The 26,715-nt window shown below is 34.4% G+C and overlaps 1 protein-coding gene across 3 annotated transcripts; it reads right to left on the reverse strand.

Annotated features, from left to right (window-relative positions):
- Positions 1-314: 314 nt before the first annotated feature.
- On the reverse strand, positions 315-24,838 carry LOC110696870 (CBBY-like protein). 3 transcript variants are annotated; one of them, XM_021874205.1, is made up of 11 exons: positions 24,512-24,837; positions 22,721-22,770; positions 22,568-22,631; positions 22,164-22,212; positions 13,779-13,847; positions 11,279-11,340; positions 10,979-11,059; positions 8,585-8,739; positions 8,423-8,507; positions 3,450-3,593; positions 315-745 (listed from the first exon to the last, which is right to left on the reverse strand). In XM_021874205.1, exons 1-11 carry the CDS (start codon positions 24,763-24,765, stop codon positions 634-636), a joined length of 1,125 nt encoding a protein of 374 aa, XP_021729897.1. In that variant the 5' UTR covers positions 24,766-24,837; the 3' UTR covers positions 315-633. The 3 variants fall into 3 exon arrangements, with proteins under 3 accessions (XP_021729897.1, XP_021729898.1, XP_021729899.1); XM_021874206.1 differs by lacking the exon at positions 10,979-11,059 and having other exon boundaries at positions 24,512-24,838; XM_021874207.1 differs by lacking the exon at positions 3,450-3,593 and having other exon boundaries at positions 24,512-24,838.
- Between the last annotated feature and the right edge of the window lie 1,877 nt (positions 24,839-26,715).

The following is a 26,715-nucleotide window of genomic DNA, read 5'->3' on the forward strand; positions in this document are numbered from 1 at the left end:
CCATGTTTAATTCTTAGGTTCAATCTATTTTCTTCGTTAATATTCAATTGTAGATACAATATAATGGAGTTTTATAGAGTAAAGGAGGATCTCCATATACGTAGTTTTTGTTGATTTTCAAAGATTTCTCTGTTCTTTCATAAGTGGTCACACAAGATGAACTCTTTATTTATTTACCTTTTTTTTTTTTTCTTTTTTAATTTATTTATCGAGAATTATAAATTGCCATTAAATATGTAGGTATGTGAGCTACTACGATCCAATGACATGATCTATTCTCACATAATATGAGTTTCACATTGAGAGTTTCATTCTTATGTGAATTGGATTGCTTTCCCCTCATCGTGAACAAAACTGCTCAAAAATCCATCTAGCACTCGTAGATCTAGTTCTTTCTACTACTACCACAAAAGTTGAGTTCAAAATGCAATAATCAAATAACATAATAACACCACCTATGTGGCTGCATCAATGGTCACGACAATTATTACTCCATATTCATTAATAAACAACCTTCACTATTCCTGCTAATCAAACTAGGAAGGCAAAGATGTTGAAGATGTGCTGACGTAACATTTGGTAAAGATAATCAAGCCAGCAGCAAGATGTAACAGATTGCAATGAGAAGTGTCATCATTGGGACAATCTTAAAAGTGTCATTCGTAGTTTAGGTACTGTTAGGTCTGCATCTCCGAAACCATCCATGACAGCAACTGCTGATGGGAACTCTGCTCTGTATGTCAAGCTGAAATGAACATTGAAACACAGTTAGGTATGTCAAATAAGTAATGAGTCTAAATATACTAAACATTTCACAAAACTGTACTCAGACAACCAAATCTGAGAGTTGAGAAAGTAGTCTGAAGTTCTTAATTTCAATACAAACTCTAAAATTCATAGCTTCGCATGTTTCCATATAATGGTTGAACTTTAACTTTTCAAGCATGTCAATGAAAATCGAACAATAATATTTCAAATTATGCATATGTAAAATACTTGGTATTATTACTTGTATTATATACTTGAAAGCAAACTTTAAATATTATTATTGTGTTGTTAAAACTGTATTACAGCATTTTTATAACTTCAACCAGTACAACGACGAAAATGACATTGCTAAATATATTATTGAAGCATAGTAAAACCATCTTTATTGTTTTGAAGTGTGGGTTGTCGAATTGTGGCTATGGAAACAATATTGTGGTAAATGATTGGTGACGAATTCGTCAAATTCCACATTTTGATTTTCATTAGGAAATCATTGTTATGAAAGGATTTATTTGTGGATGTTAAGTTTTAGGATGAAAATCTAAACATGACTTATATAGGAGTATGTTACACATGGGTCATTAAAGATCTTCTCTTATAGCATTATTATTGAAGTGAATGTGTTGAAGAGACTACTCAATTACAACAACAATAGCCACCACCATCCATCCTTCTTGGGCACGAGGATGTTATCCGAATTCTGAAATCCCACCAAAGCCTTCATCCAAAAATGGGGTTTAATTAGTTACATAAACCAAATAATATCTCCGGTACTCACCGACCATGATCCTCTCACAAAGGGACTACTTATTGATTACTCCGTACTATAAAAACAAAAATGTGAAAAGTGTTTGAGTGACAAATGTTTATCTCATCCGGATTATAATTCCTTTTTGCCTCGTATTAGCATTCTTCACACCTTGTGATCAAGGTGACCTCCAGATGTGAAATTCTCGTGGCCTGTTAATCTAACTCCTTTTTAACTGGTATGAGCATTCTTCATACCTCACGATAAAGCCTTAGTGCATACCCTGATTAGTGATGTTAACTTAACAAAATTACAAGCATACTCACTGGGGAGCATGCTTAGACAGCAAATGTGTTTACTAAGGTCCTGTGTTCAAGCCAGTTCAATGAATTATTGTCCAATCTTGGCATGATTGATACCATGCCTAGTTGGAGGGAGGGTATTGAAGATATAAAAAAAGAGAGGCTGTACACGTGGAGATGAAGGCAGTGCAAGTTCGCATGATTTTTGCTGTAAACCATTAATAAATTATTATCAGAAAATGGAAGTGTAAACACAAATTTAAAGAGTGGGTAAGGTGGATTTTAAAGACTGCCAAAGTATGGCAGAATAGGTCTCTATATACAAATCATAAAACTTTATGACTGTTGGCAATTTAATTTTTAAAATTATTTTCATATGTAGTTTAAATGTACAAGTTACAACTTAAACACGCTAATTTCCATTGGTTAAAAGGCTGAGAGGGATACGCAGCGTGCCTTGACTGGTTACGCTGAGAAACACCTATCGACAGCGGCATTTATTTTAGGGAAATTATCAATGATACACTCCAGGTTTTGACTTTTATCAATGATATACCTCATTAAACTTTCATTATCAGCGGTACACCTAAACTTTTCCCTAAATAACTACAGTAACCTAAACGATAAGTAAACGTTAATTGTGATTAGTCAACGGCGATTTTGGTCTGACTTGACTAAAATATCCCCCCACTCCTTAAGACTCCCTCCAAGCCCAACCAACATCATTAAATACAAAATTTGTTATTGTTCATCTCCCTCACTCTTTCCCCGTTCTTCTTCTTCTCTAAAACCCTAATTGACGCTCGAGTGAAGCAAAATCCTTGAAGATTTAGCGATTCTTTGTGGATTTTAAAAGGTTAGTGCTTACTTTTGTTTCGAATATTGGCTTTTTTGGTTTAAATTGTTAGGTTTAAGTTAATGTATGCATCTTTGTGTAATTTGTTGGATTTTGAGTACAATTTGTAATTGTTGTTGGATTTTGCTCTAAATTATGCTCGATTTCCATATGATCATGTTTGCATGCTAAATTTTGTATTTTGTTAGATATAAAACTACATTTGATTGGGAAATTGTGTTTGTGTTTGCATGGAACAATGCTACTTTTTAAATGTATAACTTAGGTTTAAATTGAAAGAAAAAGGTAGGGGAAAATGGAAACGCAATACAACCAGGAAGGTCTATAAGTAGGGTAATTTTCACAAAAAGGGGGGGGCCAATGGAAGGGAAATTTGGAGGGAAATTAAATGAGAAGGGCGATCAGGTATTTTACCCTCCTAACCTTTAAAACGTTGTCAACTAATCATAATTAACGTTTACTTAACATTTAAGTTACTATAGTTGATTAGGGAACATTTTAGGTGTACCGCTAATAATGAAAGTTTAATGAGGTGTATCATTGATAAAAGTCGAAAAACTGGAGTGTATCTTTGATAATTTCCCTTAATTTTATTTATTCACTGTCAGCAATCAAACGGATAATCTCTTTGTCAATTCTGTTTAATGATTGAAGGATATGGTTATCAAATCCTAAACCATCCCTACTAACTAGAAATTTGCTGCCAAAGAGTATATGATCACCCATAGTCATGAGTATTTTCAATACAGGACATTAAGCCAAGAAAACACTATACCTGTTTCTGAGAACAATGCATGGCATGCGTGTAGACTCAGCAGCAGAAATTAAAGGTTGACTTCCAGCAACAAGCACACAATTGCAGACGGGTGCTTCTGCATTTTCAGCACCTGCTCGAAGTGCAGCAACAACCTCACGCAAACTGGTTAACACTCATCATATCAGAATATAAATTTTAAGGAATCCAAAGGCACTTTTTTGATTAGCAAGTGATAGCTAAGTACAATAGTTTTCATGTCAAACTTAAAAGAGAAAAGGAAAACCTAAACCCTTAGGAAAATAAAAAATTTGATTGGCACATAAATCTGGTGTTGCACACTCCACCGTCTTTGAAAGAGTGCCCACCTAGGACCTCAATGTCAAACTTTGAATGGTAATATGAAAAGAAAAAAATGTAAATTCATCATGTAAAATTACATTGTTAGACATAAATCAAATACACATGATTTTTTCATTAGAAAAAGGAAATGCTACTACATTAATGATTAGTAATGGTCAAATTTTTACACAAAAATCCAACATGGAGAAGCTTTCAAGGATCAAGAGAGGGTATAAAATATTACCCGTACTACACATGGATAACCGGATAAGTGAGTGTTAGGATGCATCAAATCCTCTCTACTCTACATATTGTCCTCTATTCCAATATCCTACAATAAATACATTGTACTCTAGCTCCCAATGGGGCACTAGTAATGTCACTTACTAGGGCCGATTTGAACATGGGAAAGGAATGTTTGCACCAATCAAGATTCAGCATCACTCCATTTGATTTGTTAGTTTGGAGTTTAGTATGTTCTATGCTAGTTATTTGACATTTGGTTTATGCTCTACTTGCTTGTTTTGGAAAATTATTGAATCTATAAACCACTATCTTATTTCATCTTGTTAGGATAAGCAATAAGCTAGCTTGGGGGATTTCAATCAATCAAAGCCTTAATCCCATAACTGGCTTAGGGATTTGATGGTGAATTTTAATCCACTTTAAGTAGTGTATATATTTCGTTTTCATAGTCTTTATTCTTATTTTACCCCTTTTTTAACTCATTTTGATACAATAGTAGTGTCTTTGGTCTTTCCATCCTTGTGTGTTTGCTCGTGTTTGTAGCTGTAAAGGATGAGTTGTAGTTTTGATTAAGCTAAAGATTACCCAAAGAAGTGCCCACCATCAAACAAAGCGGACACTCCTGTCTCCTGAGCCATGCTCCACCTAATGCCCACTTGTGCAAAGCTTCACTGATGCTTGTTGTGTTCAATTGACAATAGTCAATGCACATTCTCCAACTCGACTCGACTTGGGATCATTTGATGCTTGTTATTTTCCACTATCGTCATACTGCCCTTCTTAGGCACTAATTGAACCAGGGATAACCATTCCCTATGAACTATTGGGTAAATGATCCACACATCAAGTAGTTTGGAAATTTCCTTCCTCACAACCTTATTCAAGAAAGGGTTAACTTTCCTTTACCTTTGTTTACACGGCTGAGCACCCTCCTTTAGATTGACTCTATACATACAAAGCGCGGGAATAATAGCTTTGATGTCATCAAGAGTATGGCCCAAAGAAATGCATACCTCTGAAGGTAAATGTTTCCTTTATAATGCTTTATAATGCTTCCTCAAAACATCGAATGATGGGATAAGTGTCATTGGATTCAAGAAATGCATACCTCTGAAGGTAAATGTTTCAAGTATACCTTTAGTGCTTCCTAACCATGAAGGGCCAATTTCTTTTTTTCAACTTGGTAGAGATCGTGGATGGTGAGCTCTTGAACATCCTCTTCGATCTTCTCATCTAGTTCCTTCTTATATGCATTTAGTGTTCACTTACCTTGTATGTACTAAGGGGATCGGTAGTATGATGCAAATGCATATGATAGAAACCATCCATTACGGAATGTATGACGTCAACTTGATGGCAATCATCACAAGAAGAATGTTAGACGCAAGAGGATATTCACGATCGCTTGAGATGTTAATAGAGAATGTGGTGTGGTAAGATAATTTTTTTGCAAATGAGGATGTTTGCTTATAGGATGATTGTTTTGATGTGGTTGGTGATTTGGTGAATGTTTGTTAGTTGTTCCATAAAGCGTTAGTCGTATTGATGTGATGATGATATGACAATGGGTGTGATGTATTTCCCTCTTCTCTCTTGACGTTGAACTTTAATTCTCCATAGTCCAAATCCCCTTAATCCAAACTTGTGGATAGCTTCTTGTTCGTTCTTTTTCTATTTGTTTATAGTTTTAGTTCTTTTGTTCTTGTTTACTTACCATTCTATGTAGGATAATTCTTAGTGTTTTCTAATCTTATTTTGTAGGATACAATTGAAAGCTTGGAGTGGATCAACAAGGTGTAATGCTTTTGTTACATTCATGGTTCCTAGTTTGCTTCCTACTTAGTGAGATCGTCCTTGGTTAGCCTTCTTTTCTTACTTTTCTCTTTATGTGCTGTAATTAGGTTGTGTTAGGACGAAGTTGAATGGTTCGAGGTTGTATACATTGATTTCACGGAATCTGGTCGTCGTTGGCGTTGTGGTCGAACAACCTTTGTTTGCCTATTGGATTTAGTTGCTTTATATATTTCCTTGAATGTTTGGCTTTGTTTAAAAAAAGAAAAAAAAAATTCTTTTTATTCAAGACAAACCAAGTGAATTTTGTTTATTCATTTTCAAATTGAGCATAATATAAGATGGACTTATGTGTTTAAATGCCTCAAATCTTATGCATTAAGAGTTTGCACGCTCTTAGATTGCCTTTGGTCGGCTCTAGGCTATGCCTGTGCTAAGATAATTATGTTAAGAACTGGTAAGGTCCACCGAACCTAAATTCTCTTGTTTGTGTTTACATAATGTTGCTCTCATTAACGGATTTGAAGCCTAAAGGTAGTTATTGTAAATCGAAGTAAGTTCTTAGATCAAGAACTTAACGTCAAGCTACCAAAAGTCGCGATCGAACTAAATCTAGGGTAGAAAAAAGGCATTTCCTTTTAGTGACTTCTTTTTATATCTAGGACTAGGTTTTTTTTTTGTTTTTTTTTTGTTTTTTTTTTTTTTTTTTTTTTTTTTTTTGGTTTGCATTTTCCTACTTGGCTAACCAACTGAGCCTATCCCTCCTTCATTTTGAGCAAATTACAACCCTTTAGGCCTTCCTGTTTCATTTTCACCCTTAGTTTTTATGAAGATTTTTGGCCGCGTAAGTTTGAGTTGTGGGTTAACCTCTTTCGAAACACTCACGACAACATACTCGTCCTCATTGGTGACTTCGGGGTTTAAATGACTTGTTGTTTAAGCTAAAAACAACAGTGATTCCTACACAAATGACTTAGTGTAAATCCTTTTTTTCTTACATTCTTGTTTGAATAAATTCACCGTTCCCCTCGTGTTTTGTTCTTGTTTTGCTCGAGGGAGAGCAAAAGCTTAGCGTCGAAGAGTTTGATGAGTGACATTCAAAATGTCACTCCTTGGCTAGGTTTTATGTTTAGTTTTTCTTGTTTTCATAAGCTTTTTAGTTCAATAATACAATAATACTCTTGTAGCACACTTGTTTGTTTGATGAAGAATATGCATGTTTACACTCATTACTCGATGATTTTGATGCATTCTTTCATCATTCCCACTCTCCCATTAGTTTTGTTGCCTTTAAGTGGGTTTCATGGCATTCCCGAGCTTATGGAGGTTTTCTTGGCCAAGCTTGGAAGCATAGGAGAAGGCATAAAGCTAAAAGAAAGAGGAGAAGAATAGAAGAAGTGGCCTTCAAGCAAGAGCTTCGCCTAGAGGTTCGACCAAACCCCTAAGAAGTTCCATCTAATTTTTCCATAGGCTGCTTTGAAGGTTTTTGGTTTTGGGAGGTTCGACCAACCACCCAAGAGGTTTGTCGAACAAGGCACAAAACCTACCCTTTGCCAGAATCCAACCTCTTTTGTACGGTCTATATAAGCCTTTAGTTATGACATTTTTAATACAACTTAGACTAGCTTAATCCTAGGGTTCTTAGCTTGACTTTAGGAAGAGACGCTTATTTTAGCATTTTTGAGATGATTTTGTGATCAATTTTAGCACTTTTGAAGATTAATGAAGCTTTCTAAGTAATCTTTGTCACTCTTATCGATTATTTTAATACTTTTATGCAATCTCAATTTCTCTAGTCTTTCTAATTACTTGTTAATCTCTTTATTTAGTTCTTAATCATGTCTAGCTTTGTTTATTTGTTGATTAATTAACTTGATGTTCACCATGTTTAGAGAGTAGTTCTTCAAATAAGGGGACGGTGATGGCTTAGCTTAGATCTTAAGTATGTTAAGGGTTGGGATTAGGGTTTGTTCGTGATTTAATTCATTACTTTTCACAATCTTCTAATTATGTCTCTTGAGTGGCCAATTAATTGTTGTAATTAGGTGAGTTAAGCTTAATGATGACGATAGTATGATTGGGTATGGTTCATTAGATGATTTGTTCTTTATTTAACTCATTTCATGCTTGATTATGATGATAGTGTAATTGTGTATGCATGAGAAAGCAATTGGCGTTGATAGGAGGTTAGATTGTGCTTTTAATCATCGATCGTGAGTAGTTTCGTTCGCTGCCCCTTCCCATTTCTCATCCCTTGGTATTGCTCAAGTCGTTTGACCCATTTTCTTAGTATTTTTCCTATTTGATTTCTCCCTTTGAATTCGTAGCTTGCTTAGTATATAGTCGTCTTGATAAACTTTCGAAGTTAGCTTAATTATTGATAGTTTTTTGTGGTGTTTAGCTTCTCCTTGTCGTTTGACCCCTTTACTTGCCTTAGGCTCGATTTGGGTTTGTTTGGGAGATAAATTTTATTTGATTTAGGGTGAATGGTAAACACATATTTATCCCCTTAATTAGTGTGTGTCAATGAGTGTGTGTGTGTGTGTGTACATAGAGAGGAATTTTACAAAAAAAATAAAAAAATTAAAAAATTAAAAATTAATAAAAATAAAAACCTTTCGGATGTGCCGGTGTTGATATCAACGCGCAGCTTCAGCATGGATGCTACCTCCTCAACAATCCTTTTTTTCTCTGCAGCAACTATTCAACAGCAGACCACTAACACTTAAGCAAGCAACATCAAAAACTAACACATGAGATATAAATAGAGAAATCACCTGCTTTACTTGCTTCATTAGCAAGTTCCTCATCCAGACCCGAGAACTTTCCCAAACCAAGTATTAATTGCCCATACAAACTCTCCTCTATCTCTTTTTTCCCAATAACTTTTACCTTCAACATCCTTCCTGGGCCAAGCTTCTCAACAATTGCTCTAAGTAATAAGAAGACTAACTATCAACATTAGGCAGTCATAAACAGTAGGTCCAGGTATTCAAATAACATATTCATCATTTTCAAATATGTAATTTTTGAACTGCAATTGCGTATTCTTTTGGTTAACTTGAATATTTCTAATATAAATTTAAACAGTTTATGCACCTGTAGCTCAGAACTTATTCACCCTAAAAATGATGAAATACAACTTAAAAATCATGCACCTTAAGCAGAGAAATAATTTACCTACATTTCAAAAGTGTGTACACAAAGCAAGAGACATGCTAGGGGTATTCACGATCTAGTTTGGTACGATTTGGCATCTAAACCAAATCGTAAAAATATGTTTTGAGCTTTTTTAAAACCAAATCACATAGCAAAAACTGATTTGGTGCAATGAGGTCCAATTAGTGGTTTAATCACATTTTTTTAAAAAAAAATAAAAAAATTAATCCCACAGAGATAGCTTTTATTAAAATTCTTTTTACATGGTGATGGTTATAAATTTATAATGGATAGTAAGGATAACTGGATAAGTGGTAACTTTATCCTACGTTACTCGGACCTTCATTTCAACTCAAGTACCCATGTCGGACCCTTGCCACTTGGACATGGATATGACCCTCCTATGTCATTCTATACAATCATGGAAATTTTCCAATACATAGCCGGCTTGGACACTTATCTGTGTCGAATTGAGCAATTGATTCATCTTTAACAACAATTGTACAAACCATATTAGTGGTCTAAAATGGTTTGATGATTCATCATGGTTTTATAAGGATGATTGTGTACTAATACTATCTAGGGTACACAGAAGTTTCATCTTCAATAACACAAAAATGAACCATATTAGTGTTGTTGAAGATGAACCAATTCAAAGAGCCTAGGATTCCCCCGGAAGATGAGGCAAGATAAGCCAATCCGCTATTCTGCCTTAGCGCAGACAGATCACTCGCGGCACACATGTTATATGCTCGATGATTCCAATGTGCTTTGATTTCATTTCTTCGCTTTCGGAGATTGTCTTACTTTCATAACATTTGACACTAAATATGTTCAGATCATTTTTTTAAAATACGACCAAGAAGAACAACGAGGGGGGTATTCCCCCTTGGAAAGACTGCAGATAGGGCTCATATACCAAAATGAAGATCCAAGGCCTTCCCCCTACCCTGATTATATTCAGGACAGGAGAACCAGAATCAAGATCCAAGGCCTTCCCCCTACCCTGATTCTATTGGAGAACGAGAAGGTCTAGTCCCAGGTTTGGCAAAACAGTCTCGCCGAAATCAGGAACCAGGGATAAGCAAAGTGAGTGTGTAACCATTATAAAATGAAAAGAATAACCATTATATTAGAATGGAGGCAGTGATCTACATTCATAAACATTTGGATAAACATATACAGGAATACAACAAGAAAGTGAAACGAAAGTAATTAAACGGGGCATGGAGGGTGGGGTAAGGGGAAGCTAGAGAGATAGAGACTACTGGGCTAACCAAGAAAAAGAACACGGTGAAGACTAGGTGAATCCAAAACATTATTAAATTTAATGAAAGGGCAAGGATGATTAACTTCGTGGCCTTCACTGAAATTTCATATTTCAACAACAACAATACAAAGTATAAGATCAAGTCATGAGCAAGCTGCTTGAAAACATTGAAAATTAATTGCAAGAAACTATACCTATTAAATTGGTAGACAAATCATATAGTTTGAAGTACCAAACATTGTGAATGTTCTTCTACAGTTGAATATACAGTTTCTAACGACTTTCCTTTTTCATCCGTTTTGTTCACTTAGCCTCATCGTCGCTTAGAATTTCATAATAATTGAAACACTTCCTTATTTGGTAAGGACCCGCTAATATTTTACTATTATTCTCTCCTACCAACCCCACTTATACTACTTTTTAATTATTTCTCTCTTCCATTTACAATTAATTATACTCCATTAACTTTAATTTATATTACAAAATTTCTTCCGTACAAAAATAAAATAAAATAAAATAAATTCTCCTTTGGTCCCCATCCTATAATTCTCCTAAAACTTTGTGCCTTCCCTAGTGTTGCGATTATTATGAAACGAAGGGAGTACATCATTTTCAAAGTTTCTGGCATTGCTCTAAGAGTGTATGCACAATCTAGACAACAAAAATGACTTCTTGAAATATCATTCTTGACTCGATAAGCTCTAAAAGATTCCACAAAGCTTATAAAGAATGGAAAACAGACCTTGCTGTCTCTTCCCCAAACTTACTAGATGCTGTCAAAATAACAACGCATATTTCTTCGTCACATGCATCATCAATAAATCTGAAAAAAAAATAATAAATAAACAAAACAAAACAAAACGTAAAAAGGAACCAGAAGCAGTATTATCCTCTAAAAAGAAACATTAGGAGTTGCTTTCGAATCTCTAATTCACATATTCACATAAATTAAGCTAACATCTAGCATGGATTCATTATTTTGACATTCACTCATCAAAATTCAAAAGAATTTAAGATGTAATCAAAAGACTAAGATGCTTACTTTTCAACCCCAGGTCGTAAAGGTGTATTCTTTGAACTCATAAATTCAGCCAACGCCTTCTTCTGTGAATTGTAAGTCAATATCATATTCAGCATGTGTTGCAATCAACATGAAATAATTATATATTAAGGGAGCAAATCAAAATATACATGAGCATAAGACTAACAGCATCTAGTGTTTCCCATGATAATAGGACAAAAAAATCCTTTGGCTCTTCAATTGTTATCATGACAACTGTATACTATATCTCATTATGTGTGAAGCTGAAAATTTTATCAAATCAAGATATGAACTAAATAAAAACAAGCCATATGGTAAACTAAAAGTCACTTCATAAAAAAAAAATGGATGCATGATACCTTAAAATTCCAGAAACTTAAGTTTAACTATTAGAGCACTTTGACGGATTTTGATAAATGGTAACAAAGACTTAAATTTTCCAAACTATTATGTTAAATACTTCATACATTAATATTTTCAGATATAAAAACACTAATTTTTAATAAATATATTTACAGTAGTATTATTACAGCATTAGAACAATATCTTAAAACTCATAATCTACTTTGATCAAATACTCCACTACTTCATTATGTTTTATTATCTCTATATATAATTGAAGTGGAGGTGAAGGTGTCCACCTAGAAAAACTTATTTTCCCCTCATTGTTATTTAAACACTACTATAATAAACACTTTTCCCATAATAATTAAGATATCTCTTGCTTTTAATTCACATGGCTCCAAAGAAGGCAAATCATCAAAATATAAATCATAAAAGTAATTTATCAATCTAATCCACGTGAATCACTCATTTAATATCGAAATGGAACATAGTCTCAACTTGTCAATAAACTAATTTCACTTTTTGAGAAGACCTTAAAACATGGATTAAGATCTGATTGTACACCTAAAAGTTATTATATTTGGATGTATGATATTTATATTTTGAGAAATTTTACATGGTAACCTCCTAGAGTGAATATTCTATTTGGACAAACCTTTTTTTAGTTCTCTTTAGTGACACTCTAGCTTCGTTACACTCACTAAAGTGGCTTAATTGTCATTAAATCGACTAACCAACACTTAAATGGTTCATTATCTAACCTAAAGTAATTAAAAGACTAACATCCCTCAAATTTATCCTTCCTTCAAATAAATAAAAGTAAACCCACCATCCCCCCAACTCCCACCCCCACTCCCACCGGCCAGCTACCTCCTTTCTCCCCTTTCACATCAGCGACCTACTTGCACCCTCATCCCTCCTCTCTTCCCAACGACCCCCAACCCCTCCCATAATCCCTAAACCCACCGCACCTCTTCCCCGACCACCGAATAGCCCTTCCTCCCTTTCTTCCACCTCGAAACAACTTCCCTCGCCATTCAGGGGTGGGTAAAAGGGAGGGGGATTTTTTGGTGGGGGAAGAGGTGCGGCAAAATTTAGGGTTTAGTGAGAGGTTGGAGATCATCGGCAAGGGGAGAGGAGGGCTGGGGAAAAAGTAGGGTTAGGGTAAAGGGAAAAGGGAGGAGTGGGTCGCCGGCAGGGGAGAATGGGTGGGGCACGCAGGGCGGGGAAGGTCGATATTGATTGGAATAGGTGGCGACGGTGGTTCTGGTGGTGGTTTTTCCTTTTTTTTATTGCTAATAAAATAATTTAGTTATTTTTTTATTAAAAAATAAAGTAAGGTTAACCAATTTAATTATAAAGGTTAGCCATAAAACTAAAAAAGGGCACTATGCTTTATTTGTCAAGATTTAGAGTATCACTTGATAGAATTGGAAAAAATTTGTCTTCCAAATAAATTTTTGTTTCTAGGAGGCCACCATATAGAAATTTCCTTAATTTATGGGGAATACCATGTTGCTTAAAAAACAACTAGTATGATTGTAAAATTAGATGTTAATACATCATACAATTTGACGTTAATTTTTATTATGTTTCATATTATGAAATAACAATGTGCTTCAATGTTATCTTAACACTTTTGAAATAACTTTAAAAATTTTCAAACTTTACACATTAGCAAATGTATCACATGCATATACGGCTAACATTACAATTTACAACTAAGAGCTCATAATTTTTAACATGTTTCATCAATTCGAATAAAAATGTGTTAAATAATCAATCTCAGCGCTTTGAAAATAATTTTAAATAATTTTAAACCTTACAATTGGCACATGTATCACGTCCATATTACGTCTTATATAACAATAAAGGCAAGAGAGGAATAAATAATGCCAATTCTACAAGTGATATTTGAGTACCATAAACATTATTACTTCCTTAATTTTGATTTCCATAAATTTTACACACACATCGTGTACATATAAAGGTAATATCATATATTGCATCATATATGGAGCAAAGAGGTTTAAAGAAACAATTATGGGCAACCTCATGAAACTTCAAGCAAATAGATCATATCCATTCATAAACGTACGTAGGATAATAAAAGATAAAAAATAATAAAAACAATTTATTTTTAAAAACAAAGCACCTTTTCCTGTAAAACACTTTTCATAAAGGTATCCTTATCACTTGTAGGCAGAGATGTAGGCCAACCAATCTGTCAAAAAAAAGGCAAGAAATACAAATATAAGATAAAATAAAATTAGAAAAGAGGGACAACTGAAAATGAACAACTTAACGAGTAACCATGCAATATATGTTAAAAAGACAACCAAGAAACTTTATATCTATATTAGGCACCCCTTGATGTCAAGCTTTTGATCTTCCTACCTACGTACTCAACTCAATTCACTTAGAATAAAAAGGAAATTATTTTCATAGCATATATCAACTAACATATATTACTTGCAATGGAAAAAAATAATAATAATACGATAACAATAATTCCCAACATACCGCAGCTTATTTTTCATAACACATAACCCCTCACAAATGATACATGCAATGACTTTTTGAAAGAAAAAAATAAAAGAAAGAAAGAATAGAACAACTTGAATAAGAGAGAGCCAATGATAAGCTACAATGCCTCATAGCTTGCTTTCCCACATAACTTTTTAAAGCTACTACCCTTTTAACTAGAACCTACTCCAATTGTAAGCTACAAGATGTAGCTTGATTTGCCACATTATTATTTCGTAGCTGCAAACTACTCTAGTAATTATACTATAAAGTCTTGTAGCTTGTATGTAAATTTTACTTATATGGTATATGAGGAGCTGAAAATCTGCCCATATGTGAATTGAGAATTTCAATATCAAAAATTAACATGCGATTATAGTACTTGGTATTTTAGTTTGAGCATCAGTTACTTTATAAGTCCCCACTATTATTAAAATCTACTTCGTTTAAATAATTACACATGTTGTAATTCTCCGGTATTTGTATACTTGCAGCGTGAAATGACATACTTGCAATATGAGCTTAGAATAGATATTTTAATCAAGAATATTGAAAAACTTTCTCCTTAAATAGTGATTTATTCATGTAGTTTGCAATCAACATTTGGTAACATTATATAAACAAATTATAACAAAAATAAAGCTAATTTTAAATTTCACAAACAATACAAATGATGGCTTCTAAAACGAAACTGTATATGCCTCGAAATTCATTCATACCCTTGATGAATATCCTCAACAACGCATGGTTAAAATTCCTTGTCAAAAAAGTTTACGTTATAAGTGTGATGCTCGTCATCAACAATCGTATTGTATCATATAATACATGTATCCATATATCGCATATATTATGTTTATGCCAATAACATGAAAGCCCACGAACTATAGCAAAAGGATAGAGTATTCTAAATGTTCATCAAACACCTTTCCTTGCATTCTCATGCTTTTCCCTAAAAAGCCTCTTCAAGTCCATAGGATGCGAAATTTTTTTAACTAATGTAACACACTCGTGATAGATATAGTCTAGAAACTATTATATCTAGTTCATACCCGATGCCATTAATAATGAATGAACCTCTACGATTTTTCGTGAAACAAATTTCATGTGCTTAGCACATTAAGGTTGTTGTTTGATCTGACAATACAAAATCATGGGTTCCATATCCAAACGGTCTTCCCTTTTCCACTGTAATACTCTACAATCTTTTTCCAATAATCCACCTTTACTTAATGCCTTTGTTTGAATCAAATATGAATTTTAAACAACTCATGCATAAATTTTCTTCCATGTATTGGCTCCACGTAATCATTTTGTCGACATGTGCCTTGCACATTGACCTCTTGTACATTCTCTTTGCGACCCTTGAAGTGGAGATTCATGCTGCATGAATGAGTTCGCTACACTTTCTCTTCTTGTAGCATCAAGAACCACATAAGATTCTCTCAAAAGTGGAGGTTAAGGATAGTAACTCGACATATTAGGTGCATATTAGGCCTTGTCGTTAAGGGTAACAAAATTGAGGAGGTAGTGCATTTGAGGATCATAAATATGTGGTTGCCTTAAATTATAAGGGGGGTAAAAAGATTCATGGTGATTTCAAGGATTCAAAGCGTAAAAGGGCAAGTTTATTTGTTGGTGAAGGAAAGTCAACAAACAAGCTCAATTCTAAACTCTCCAAACTCTCCACTATGTACCTGCCCTCAATCAGCCAACAACACCCACTCTAGTACCCACTTCATGGTGATAAAGCTAAGAATACTCAAAGTGTTTAATTATATTTTCATACTCAAAAGCAAGAAGCTAGTTAATACAAGAACCTAATTATTGTTGAATTTTGATATTGCCGAGATAAGGCGAACGACTAATTGCTTTCTTTAGTGAGAAACTCAATAAGTCAATACGAAAATACTCAAACATACGAGAAGGAATTCTATGCCATTGTACGAGCCTTAGATCATTGGAGTCACTATCTTTTGGCTATAGAGTTTTTGCTCACTGAAGAATCTTCACAGCCAACAAAAACTCCAACGACGTCATGCAATATGGAGCGAATTTTTATCTCCTTTCACTTCGTCCTGAAGCACAAAGTCGGACGCAAAACAAGGTTGTTGATGCCCTAAGTAGAAGACATGCCTTGCTCTCTACTCTTATTGGTATGAGGTCCCCACACTTATAAGAAGATGATGAAGACTTAGGAGAAATTTGGAAGAGTTGTTCAAAAGTCCCTCACCGCCAGTTTCATTGACAAGATGACTACTTAAACAAGAGAAATCAATTGTGCTTGCCAAGATGTTCACTATGCGAGATGATACTACATGAGTGTCATGCTAGTGATCTTGCTGGCAAAATTTGGTCGTGATAAGACATTGAGCATTCATAAAGAAAATTTCTATTGGCCACATATGGTTTGTGACATCGATCAATATGTGTCAAGCCTAAAGTAAAAAATATTGGTCTTTTCACACATTGCCTAATTCTCCTTGGGAAGATGTGTGTATGGATTTTGTTGTCGAGTTACCCCGAACCCAACGCAACAAAGTTCCATAATGATCATCTAAGGGATTGTAAATTCTTTCACAATTAACTCCTAAACACCACAATTAAACTCATGTGTGAGAAATGAGAAATCGAACATTATGAGACATGGTTCAATCCATGATGAACATTAAGATGTCAACTATACAATATAATATATACATTATAATATGATTGTAATGGTGAGAGTTTGAGTCAAGAGATTTACTTGGCAAGATATTCAAAGCATTGCGATATGATCGTAATAATGAGAATTTAAGCCAATACCTTAATTAAGATCCAAGCGTTGTGAAAATATTTTACAACAAGCTCCCAAAGAAAAACCTTGTGAAGTGTTTATAAAAGGAGGTATCAATCTATATAAGATATAGTTTGATAATAGATGAAAATTACCTATCTTTTGACCATTATTCAAGAGATATACTTTTAAGATGAGCTATAATACTAAACAACCCAACATACGTCAAATCAAAATGTAGCAAAGGCTTCATTTGTGATATGGATAAGAAAAGTTCTTATAAAGTCCTTTTACAAAACAAGGATAAAAACTGCATTAAATCGTTTAATGCACGTTTGATTCCTATATAAAGCACAAGATAAAACTACACAATTCATACTTAGCACAAAATGTTTGTTGCTGAAATAGGTGCCCTTATGGAAAAGATGTCATTTCCAAAAGGCAAAGTGGATGGGTTTCAGAAATGCTTTCTTGAAATTGTTCATGAAAGAAGATTTGTATGTGATACAATTAGTATAGTTTTGAAAATCCAATAATCCTAAGGATGCATAAAAGGTTCATTTATGGACTAAAGTAAGCATCATGGAGTTAGTATCTTCAATTTAATGAGTTGATCAAATTGTTTGATATTCTCATAAATGAAGATCTTGTGTATACAAGATATAGTGGGAGCTATGCAGTCCTCTTGGTATACTACATAGAGCGATTATTCCAAGCTTGAAAGATCAAGTGATTGCTAATGCATTTTGTATGAAAAACCTTAAAGCAAAATATGAGTACATTTGGGAATCAAGATCTATAAAGATAGGTTTCGAATGGTAGAGCTTAGTTAAAAAACTTATATTGATAAGATTCTTATGAGGATCAACATTATATTGAAAAGAGTTTCAATCCTATATAACATGACACATTGCTTAACAAGATTCAATGCTTTGAGAAAGGTTGATGAATTTAAGGGTTTAAGTGATGCTCCTTGTGCATTTTGCAAAGGACGCATCATGCGCGTCATGGACTATAGTCACCCATTTGATTCACATGTTTAAAGAACATGTGGTGATTATTTCAATCGAAAACCAATATAACATTGAAATACAATTTAGAAGTTCCTAAATTCTTTGTGGAAGGATAAAGAAATATTCTTAGTGTATGGAGATGAATATTATTATGAAATTTAGAAGTTACAAAATTCTTGTTTATGAGAATGTCTCATGAAATTTATTGACTAAACTATTTCAATAGCCTAAAGACACAAAGGCTCATTTGAAATTAACATGATGGTGGATGGTTTTGATTGTGTACTAGGGAGTCACAATTGAAAAATCATTAGTCATGTTTCCCTATGTTAATCAATTCAAACAAGGTTTCAATCTTATTTAATCATGGTTTAGCATAAATAAAATGAACAAAATAATATGAATTGTTGGGATCATCAAATACTTAATTCGGTAAATGAAACCCCATAAGTGAACTGAATTCATAAATTTATGTTCCTAATTCGAAATCATTAAATTGGACATAAATGATTTCAATTAATGGACTAGTATGTAAGATTGATTGATAGCGCAGTTTCATGGGCTATAGGAACATAGAGATGTTCAGTTAATTACATGGATACGTATGAATGATGCATGATTGAACGCATCATGGATTCCATTGACATGAGTGAAACATTGTTTTCATTCAATGATTGTTTTAACTATGGGACATCAAAACGTCATGCCATAAAAGGAGACTATAAAGGGTGTTTCCTTGGTTAATTCAAAAGTTGAGAAGGAGCTTTGGTTGCCACAAGATTGGATTGTGTCTACCTATTTAATTGGGAAATTTGTCATGGCCTTTAAAAGGAGAATTGAGAAAATGCATGGCCGTGCTCAAACAGATTACATAGTAATCATTTTTTTGCAATTCCAACTCAGATTTCAAGAAATGATTTGTAGATTAATGTGATCTCTGATAACCATATGTCAAATCGACACTAATTAACTTAAGGAATTTGAATATTTTACAATTGTCTAATACAAGTGGGAGAAGATTTTATGTCTTCGTTAAATGCAATTACTAGATATATAAATAGATCAAATTATGGAGATAATTAAGTTCGTTTATTTGGGTCGTCATTTTATCATATCTAGAGGTACTAACGATCTTTGGACTAGTAAAATAGGTCGAATCTCAATTAAGCGGATCCTATAAGATCATACAAAAGGGCTAGATTGAGCATAAGAAGAAGAGGCCTATGATAAACCTTCTCCCTCTAGGTGGTCGTCCATACGAGGAGTCATAACGGGTTTGGGCTTTGCTTCCTAGTCTAATTATAATATGATTATAAATAGACTAGGTGCCAAGGGTTAGAACATAACATTCGGTGATCAGTTTATCAAACCTTAATCCGCAAACACAAACCAACCCCTCTCACACTCTTTCTCACACATCTCTCTCTCCTCCTTGCGCCGGTGGTAGTGTCGGGATGGTGGTGGTTTGTGGTGGTTGATTGTCCGCAAAGGTGGTGATCGTGGTGCATTCCTCCTTCATCCGACTAATATAGCATTGGTGGACAGCTCATTCGAATTTTGTGAGCTAATTACATGGCTTTATTATCTCCCTAATTAATAGTCCATCGCATTGTGGAAATCATGCGCTAAGGTATGAACTATACAATTCTTTATGTAATATGATTGTAAATCTTTATTAGGTGTGAATGAATATGATTCGTGAAATTCCGCAATATAGTACCTATTTCCCTACCGTCTATGTATCAAAGGTTTCTCTCACTTATTCTTAGTGGGGTATGTGTATCTAGGAATAAGTAGAGTGGTATCATTGGAGTAGCTGACTGAGTGACTGACGTGGTGTATTTGGCTAATTCCATCCGACCCAATAGCTAACAACAGAGGGCAATGATTGACACCTCTACCATAATACCAATAGAGAGAGGGAGGTAAAAGCAAAATGATAAGCATGTTGAAACTGAGGCGGCAAGGGAGATCTCTAAAGGTGGCAGTTCGCCGGTAACCTATGACACTGGTCAAAGTTTTTGGAGAGGAGGAAAACTACCATTACACCCAATGTATAAAAAGGCTAACAGTGCAATGAGGCAATGAAGGTCCCGGTGCGCCTAAGCGTTCCTTGGTCGCGCTTTGGTGCGCCATTTTGAACAATAAGAAAACTGCCAATGTGCGCCTCTATGAAGCAAAAAAAAAGCTCTACCCTAATTGCCTAGTGCCTAGATGTGTCTAATGCGAGCCTTTAATTATACTGATGATGCCAACCTAAGGCGACATCTAGTCAAACAAGCATCTAAGGATATGGAATTAGCATATATTGCATCATTTGATAACTTATATTGACAATTTATTAACAAATATCAAAATTCTTGATTTATCGACAATTTATTAACTAATATAAAAAATCAGATAACTTATATCAAGATTTAATAACTAATATTTATCAATCAACAATTGATAAACACAACAGCAACACAAATTCAATAGCTAATATCAAATTTTAATAATTGATATAAACTTAGTATTAAGTACTCCCTCTGTTTTTAAATACTTGCTCCATTTCTCCATGTGCAGAGTTTTAGGAGAAATTTGAGAGAGTAATAAAATATGGAGGTAGTGGGGTAGGTGGTAGAATAAAAAATTAAAGTAGTGGAAAGAATTGGAGGAGAAAGAATATGAAATTAATAAAATATGATTTATGTTGGGTCCACTAGGGTGAGAGAAATGAATTAAATATTGTAAAAGTATTCCAAATAAGGAAATAAAGCAAGTATTTAAAAGGAAAAATTGCTCCCATTAATCTGAACTTTGCCTTGTCCGCCGAAATTAATCTCAACTTTCGTTTATTATCTATCACTCCCAACATTAGGGGGTATTAATTTTTATTGCACCCAAATGACTTGCAACCGGTAAATCAGGTAAACATTTCTGAATTGTTTTTTTTGCACACGTGTCAACATGTAATTGGTTGAAAAAAATAGAAAAAAAAAATTAAAAACATATTTAATAAAAAAAAAACCCCAACAGCCACCTCCCCTTAGCTTCTCTCAGCCACCTTCCACCACCGCCACCTCCCTTAGCTTCTCTCAGCCCCAACCTCCACGCCGGAACCCCTGGCCCACCTCGGCTTTGCAACCCCTGGCCCACCTCGACGCCGGAACCACCCCCAGAAACGCCCAAAAATCACCAGAAACGTACCCCCATTTCTCCCTGAAAATGGCCATAGAAATGGGTGAAAACGGCCGAAATTGGCCGATTTCGGGTTGAATCGTTGGTGTTAACCCTAAATCGGCCGATTTCTGCCATTTTCGGCCAATTTCGTGGCCTCCTTGCTCGTGATTTGGGAAACTATGGTGGGGAAGGGAAGGGGTGGAGGAGGGGTTTCCGTGGGTGGGGGAGGGGATTTCGGGGGTGGGGGAGGGGTTTTCAGGGGTGGGGGAAGGGAAGGGGTGGGTTTTGAGGGAGGGGGAAAGCTGGGCGGTGGTTTCCGGCAGCAGGAGAGGGGTTTTTCGAGGGTGGGGGTGATTTCCCGGCGGGGTGGAGGTGGGGGTGTGGTGGCAGCCGTTGGCATGGGTGGTTTGTGGGGTTTTTATTATTTTTTTGTTTTTTGTTTTTTTTTTTTTTTTAAAAATTAAGCCAATCATACGCTGACACGTGGCTAGGTAACCTGCTACATCAGGTTAGATGACCTGTTGACCTGAACAAAAATTAATACCCCCTAAAGTTGGGAGTGATAGATAATAAACGAAAGTTGGGATTATTTTCGGCGGACGAGGCAAAGTTCAGATTAATGGGAGCAAAGTTTCCTATTTAAAAACGGCCGAAAAAGGAAAGTGGAGCAAGTATTTAAAAAACAGAGGGAGTAGCTGATACCAAAAAAAAAAAAAAAAAAAAACAAAAAAACAAAAAAAAAAAAAAAACTAATATCCTATTTTAATTGCTCTATCAAAATTCCAGTAATTGATTTTAACTTTGAAACATGGTGTAAAACAGGGCTGCATCATTTTGGTTAGGTCATATTGTAAGGGATTTTCAATTAGAAAAACTTCTTTTGCATCAAACTTAAAACTTCTTAATTACGGCCGCATCAAAAACAACGCCACACAAACCAAAAACCAGTTCACTACAAGTAGATTATCACTTAATCAAAAACTTTTTAGAGCAGCACCACAACAAACAAAATCAACACACATCGCATACAGCACGTGTTCTCTTAAAGGAAGTGAGTATTACTAACCCGATTAAAATATAAAGCAAGCATTTTTTCTTCATCGCCAACACCCTTCCTGTCAATGGTACAATAGTCTTGAGTAAATCCTGAATAATCTTATCATTAATCTTAAACAGCAGAAAAGTAGAGCATATTTATCTTGGATATGCACAGTTAAAAACGTAATTACTTCAACTACCATTTCCGCATCCAAAGCCAGTTATATACAGTAGTGTCCCCCCCCCCCCCTTTATACCTGGTCCAGGGATTGGGAATCTGGGACTACTAACAGCAATTTGCTTCCTCTTCCTTCCCAGCACCAAAGACCACACCTTACTGCCTTACCATGACCAGCCATGCTACCCCCACGGCCCACACACATTCCACCAAAAAAACTGATGTAAAAACCAAAAGAAAGAGCAATCTCATACCTCGAAAGGTCTGAATATATAGGCTCTGTCCATTTTGCACAGTCCAGTCCGAGCTTTTGAAAAGCTGACAAATATCAGTATAATAGGAAAGTGAGGATTTACATCACCCACTCAAAAAAAGCAAGCTAATACTCTTAGTTGCCTCTTCCGCACCTACATTGAAGGCCTGACGGCTCCCTGATCGATAAGCGTCAATGAGGACCCTGAAACAACGAAAGCAACCATTGTTGGTCAAATCTTGTACTTTGTTAATATAAGACAACCTGAGTCAATTTTATCTCAACAATCACCGAAAACAAATTATGTACATTGGCCTTATAATATGGGCCTTTTTTTCATATTCTTGTTAACGCTTTTCTGAATGACTTCAAGTTACTGTCAACCTAAAGCTTGCCTCTACAGTGGGGGCAGTCAACTATTGACCTTTGTTGACGTGTAATCATAAGTAGCTCTCACCAAATTAGTAATAAATATCATGTTTAAGGTTTGTGGTTAGCCTTATGGGCGCATTTGACCAAAAGATTGAGGCCAAGAGGGTGCTATCATGTTCACAACTCAAGCAGCAGTACTTACAGAACCTGATACAGGAAAAAAAAAGGCTATTTACGTTCGCATAAGCATACTACTCAGGGGGCGTATGGTTGGGGGTACCTAACAAAGGGAAAGGCAATAAACTACCATAAATCCTTTTGATGATGTTTGTTAGACAAATTTAAAATATTTTCTATTATCTGACTTAGTATATTTACTGCCCTGTATCTTCTTGTGATGGTGAGATATATAAAGCATAGCATTGATATATGCTGCCTACGTCTCTAAAAGATAATCCCAAATTCTCCAATTATTAATTTTAAGAAGCAAGTTCAAATTTGTGCGCATGGGTAGGCTCGATTATGGACGAGGAGATAGAAAAAAAAATAAGAGAGGTGCACGGGAATATATATTAATTTAAGATATGGAGCAATCTTTTAAGGACATCTATTTTACAATATATGGGGGCAATCTTTTAGGGATATCTATATATAAGTATATTAGACAATCTTTTAGCAAAAGGCGGAGTAATGAACGGTTAATGGTATGTTCATTTTAGTTTTTTTTTTTTTCCTTCTTATTCTAAAAACTAAACGGAAAAAAAAAAAAAAATTAGTAACCAAGTAGTTTGCACCTGGTTGTCAATTTCTAAAATTTTGATATTTTAATAATTTAGACTAAATTTTTAATCTTTTTATCAAATGAATGATATGATTTTCAAAACATAAAACGAAAAATTGAATACTACAATGATACCTCCTAACTAGCCCGAACAATCAACAACTAATACTCCTCTCTCTTGCTTTATGGGCCTGTTCCGATTTACTGAAAACAAGTAAACTGAACTAATTGGGGTTGAACTAAACTAGTGATTGGGGCTAACCTAAACTGGATTGAGCTAAAATGAATTGTTTATGAAAGAAGGAAATTAGGAACTAAACTGACTGGAGCTAAACTGAAATGAATTGAAATTAATCTGAACACAACAGACCTACCTCTCATTACAAATGGTGCATTAAATTGTTGTACATGCAATAATACAAACTAAAGTGGAAAAATTATCAAGGTTTACTCATTGCGGTCCGATGAACTAATGAATACAATCTTATAAAAAAGAAATCTAATGAATATAGTGGGAAGAAAATATTATAGTGATCAGCCCACACTAACAAACACTACAACTGCTGTAGCTCTGTAATCATTTTTCATATTTTCCATTTGTTCATTTCATGATTTAATCAGCAACCCAATAACTAAAATCCAATAACTCACATAATCGCACTCTTACCAAACAATAGCAAAATCGAAAATGAAAATTAAGAATTACGGAAGGGATATAATTCATCAATTTCAAGAACAATCTCTTAACAAACAGTAGCAAAATTCAAAATGAGTGATAAAAAAAAAAATTACCCATCAACTTCAAGAAGAACAGCAATTCGATGAGATGAGGCGTCATCAGCAGACCTCTGAAGGGAATTGTAAGAGACTAATCGTTGGGAGAATCGACCTTTGAGACGTAAATTGAAGCTACTGAGATGAACAGATGAAATTGACGGCCATGACTGACGATGTTTTGTGGAAACATAATGAGAGAAATCGCCATTGATTGAGGATTTAATGAAGGACAAATAGCATAAAGTTGGAGTTGCAGTGACGACCTCCATTGATGAGCGCCAACAAAATTTGGTTGGATTCTTGAGTCCTCAAGTCCGCAATCTACTCTGCTAGCTTGTCGTGGATTAGAGTACCAATAGTATACTAAGGTTGTGCACCGGTCCAAAACTGGACAGGACCAGGACCGGAACCCGGAATTGAATTTTTTTTGGGACCAGGACCAGATCGTAATCAATCGGTCCGGGTTTCGGTCCAGACCTGTTTATTCCGGTCTGGTCCGGTTTTTGACCGGTTACATTATTTTTTTATTTTTCTTTTTCATTTTAGTATCTTAATATATACATACATTTTTAACATCTTGGTTTTGTTTGCGTGCTTTCCTATTTTGCACCTAAAATTTATAAATTACAAGTTTTGTACCTAAATTTTTTAGAAATTTAAACATAAAATTTAAAATTTTAATCCAAAAAATTACAAAAATACACTTTCCGGTCCGGACCGGAATATTTCGGTTTTTACCTGGACTGAACCGAAAACCCGGAATTCTCAATTTGTGAGGACCGAAGACCGGACCGGAATCAACAGGTCCGGTCCAATTCTGGTCCAGTCCCGGTCGGTTTTCCAATCCAGGTCCATTTCTGCACACCCCTACTACCTGTGCAGTTGCACGGTTTTAAAGGCCACAATTATCAACTTTGAAAAAATCAACGAAGTTTAGCTTAGTGCATAATAGTGAAATACTTTTCACTGTTGTGAAAATAAGGGGAAATATCATAATTGAGAAAGAATTAATCTATGTATTCTACTGGTCAATAACAATATAATAAAAGACACACCAGCAATATCACGTGTCATCTTCTAGTGTGTCCTTAGTATATATATATACATTTTTTTAAAAAAAAAAACTTTATAAAAATTAATAGATATATACGCAAAATATTTACTTCCAAAATTTAGGAAAAAAAAATCGTAGAATAATATATTTATAAACTTAAATATTCAACCATATCTTTGTATAAATAAATTCCTATATTAGTAATTATTTTTTAATATATAATGACTATTTATAGTAAAAAAAAATCATGAATATATATTTTTTAACTTAACATAGTTGGTGAATGAAAAACTATCATATTTGAAAAAAAAAATGCCATCAAAGTTCAAAATAGAAGAAAGCAATATAATATGTATTTAAAAAAGATAAAGAAAAATATTTTAAGTAGCTTGTTTGAGATTTAAAAAAAAGGATTTTAAATTGATACTTCGTGACAAAAGATTAAAAACATGCACAGGATCTAACCTAGTATTTTATATGATGAAGATATATATATATATATATATATATATATATATATATATATATATATATATATATATATATATATATATATATATATATATATATATATATATATATATATATATATACAGTACAATTGATAGGGTTTGCTTGGAGAATGATAAACCCTAAAATCTAGAAAATTCTAGAATGATACAAGATGGACATCCACAAATATCTTTAGAGAAGAATAAATTCTATATCTAGAATATTTTATAATGATATAAGGAATATAATTGTCATCCACACAATATTTCATAACACTCCCCCTTGGATGTCCATTATCGAAGACGGTACCTCGTTAAAACCTTATTAGGAAAAACCCTGTGGGATAAAAACCTAATCAAGGAAAAAAAGTACAACATTCTTCGTAATACGTTTGGGATGTTGCCTCATTTAAAACCTTACCAAGAAAATCCAATGTGGGACAAAACCATGGTCAAGGGAAAAATAATGCATCGTGTATTTTCTCCCCCCTGATGAATATATAACTTGAGATCTTCTAGTCCTACATCAATGAATCCAATATAGTTGACTATCTTCTCATATGCGGTAAAATAACATTCCTTGATCTTCATCCTCCCAAACTGAAATTGCATCTTTAAGTCTTCAAGTGAACATGTGAAGTTTCTTCATTTCACCATACATGTGTTTTTCTCTA

Source organism: Chenopodium quinoa, unplaced genomic scaffold (genome assembly GCF_001683475.1).
Source record: "Chenopodium quinoa cultivar QQ74 unplaced genomic scaffold, ASM168347v1, whole genome shotgun sequence".
NCBI lineage: Eukaryota > Viridiplantae > Streptophyta > Magnoliopsida > Caryophyllales > Amaranthaceae > Chenopodium > Chenopodium quinoa.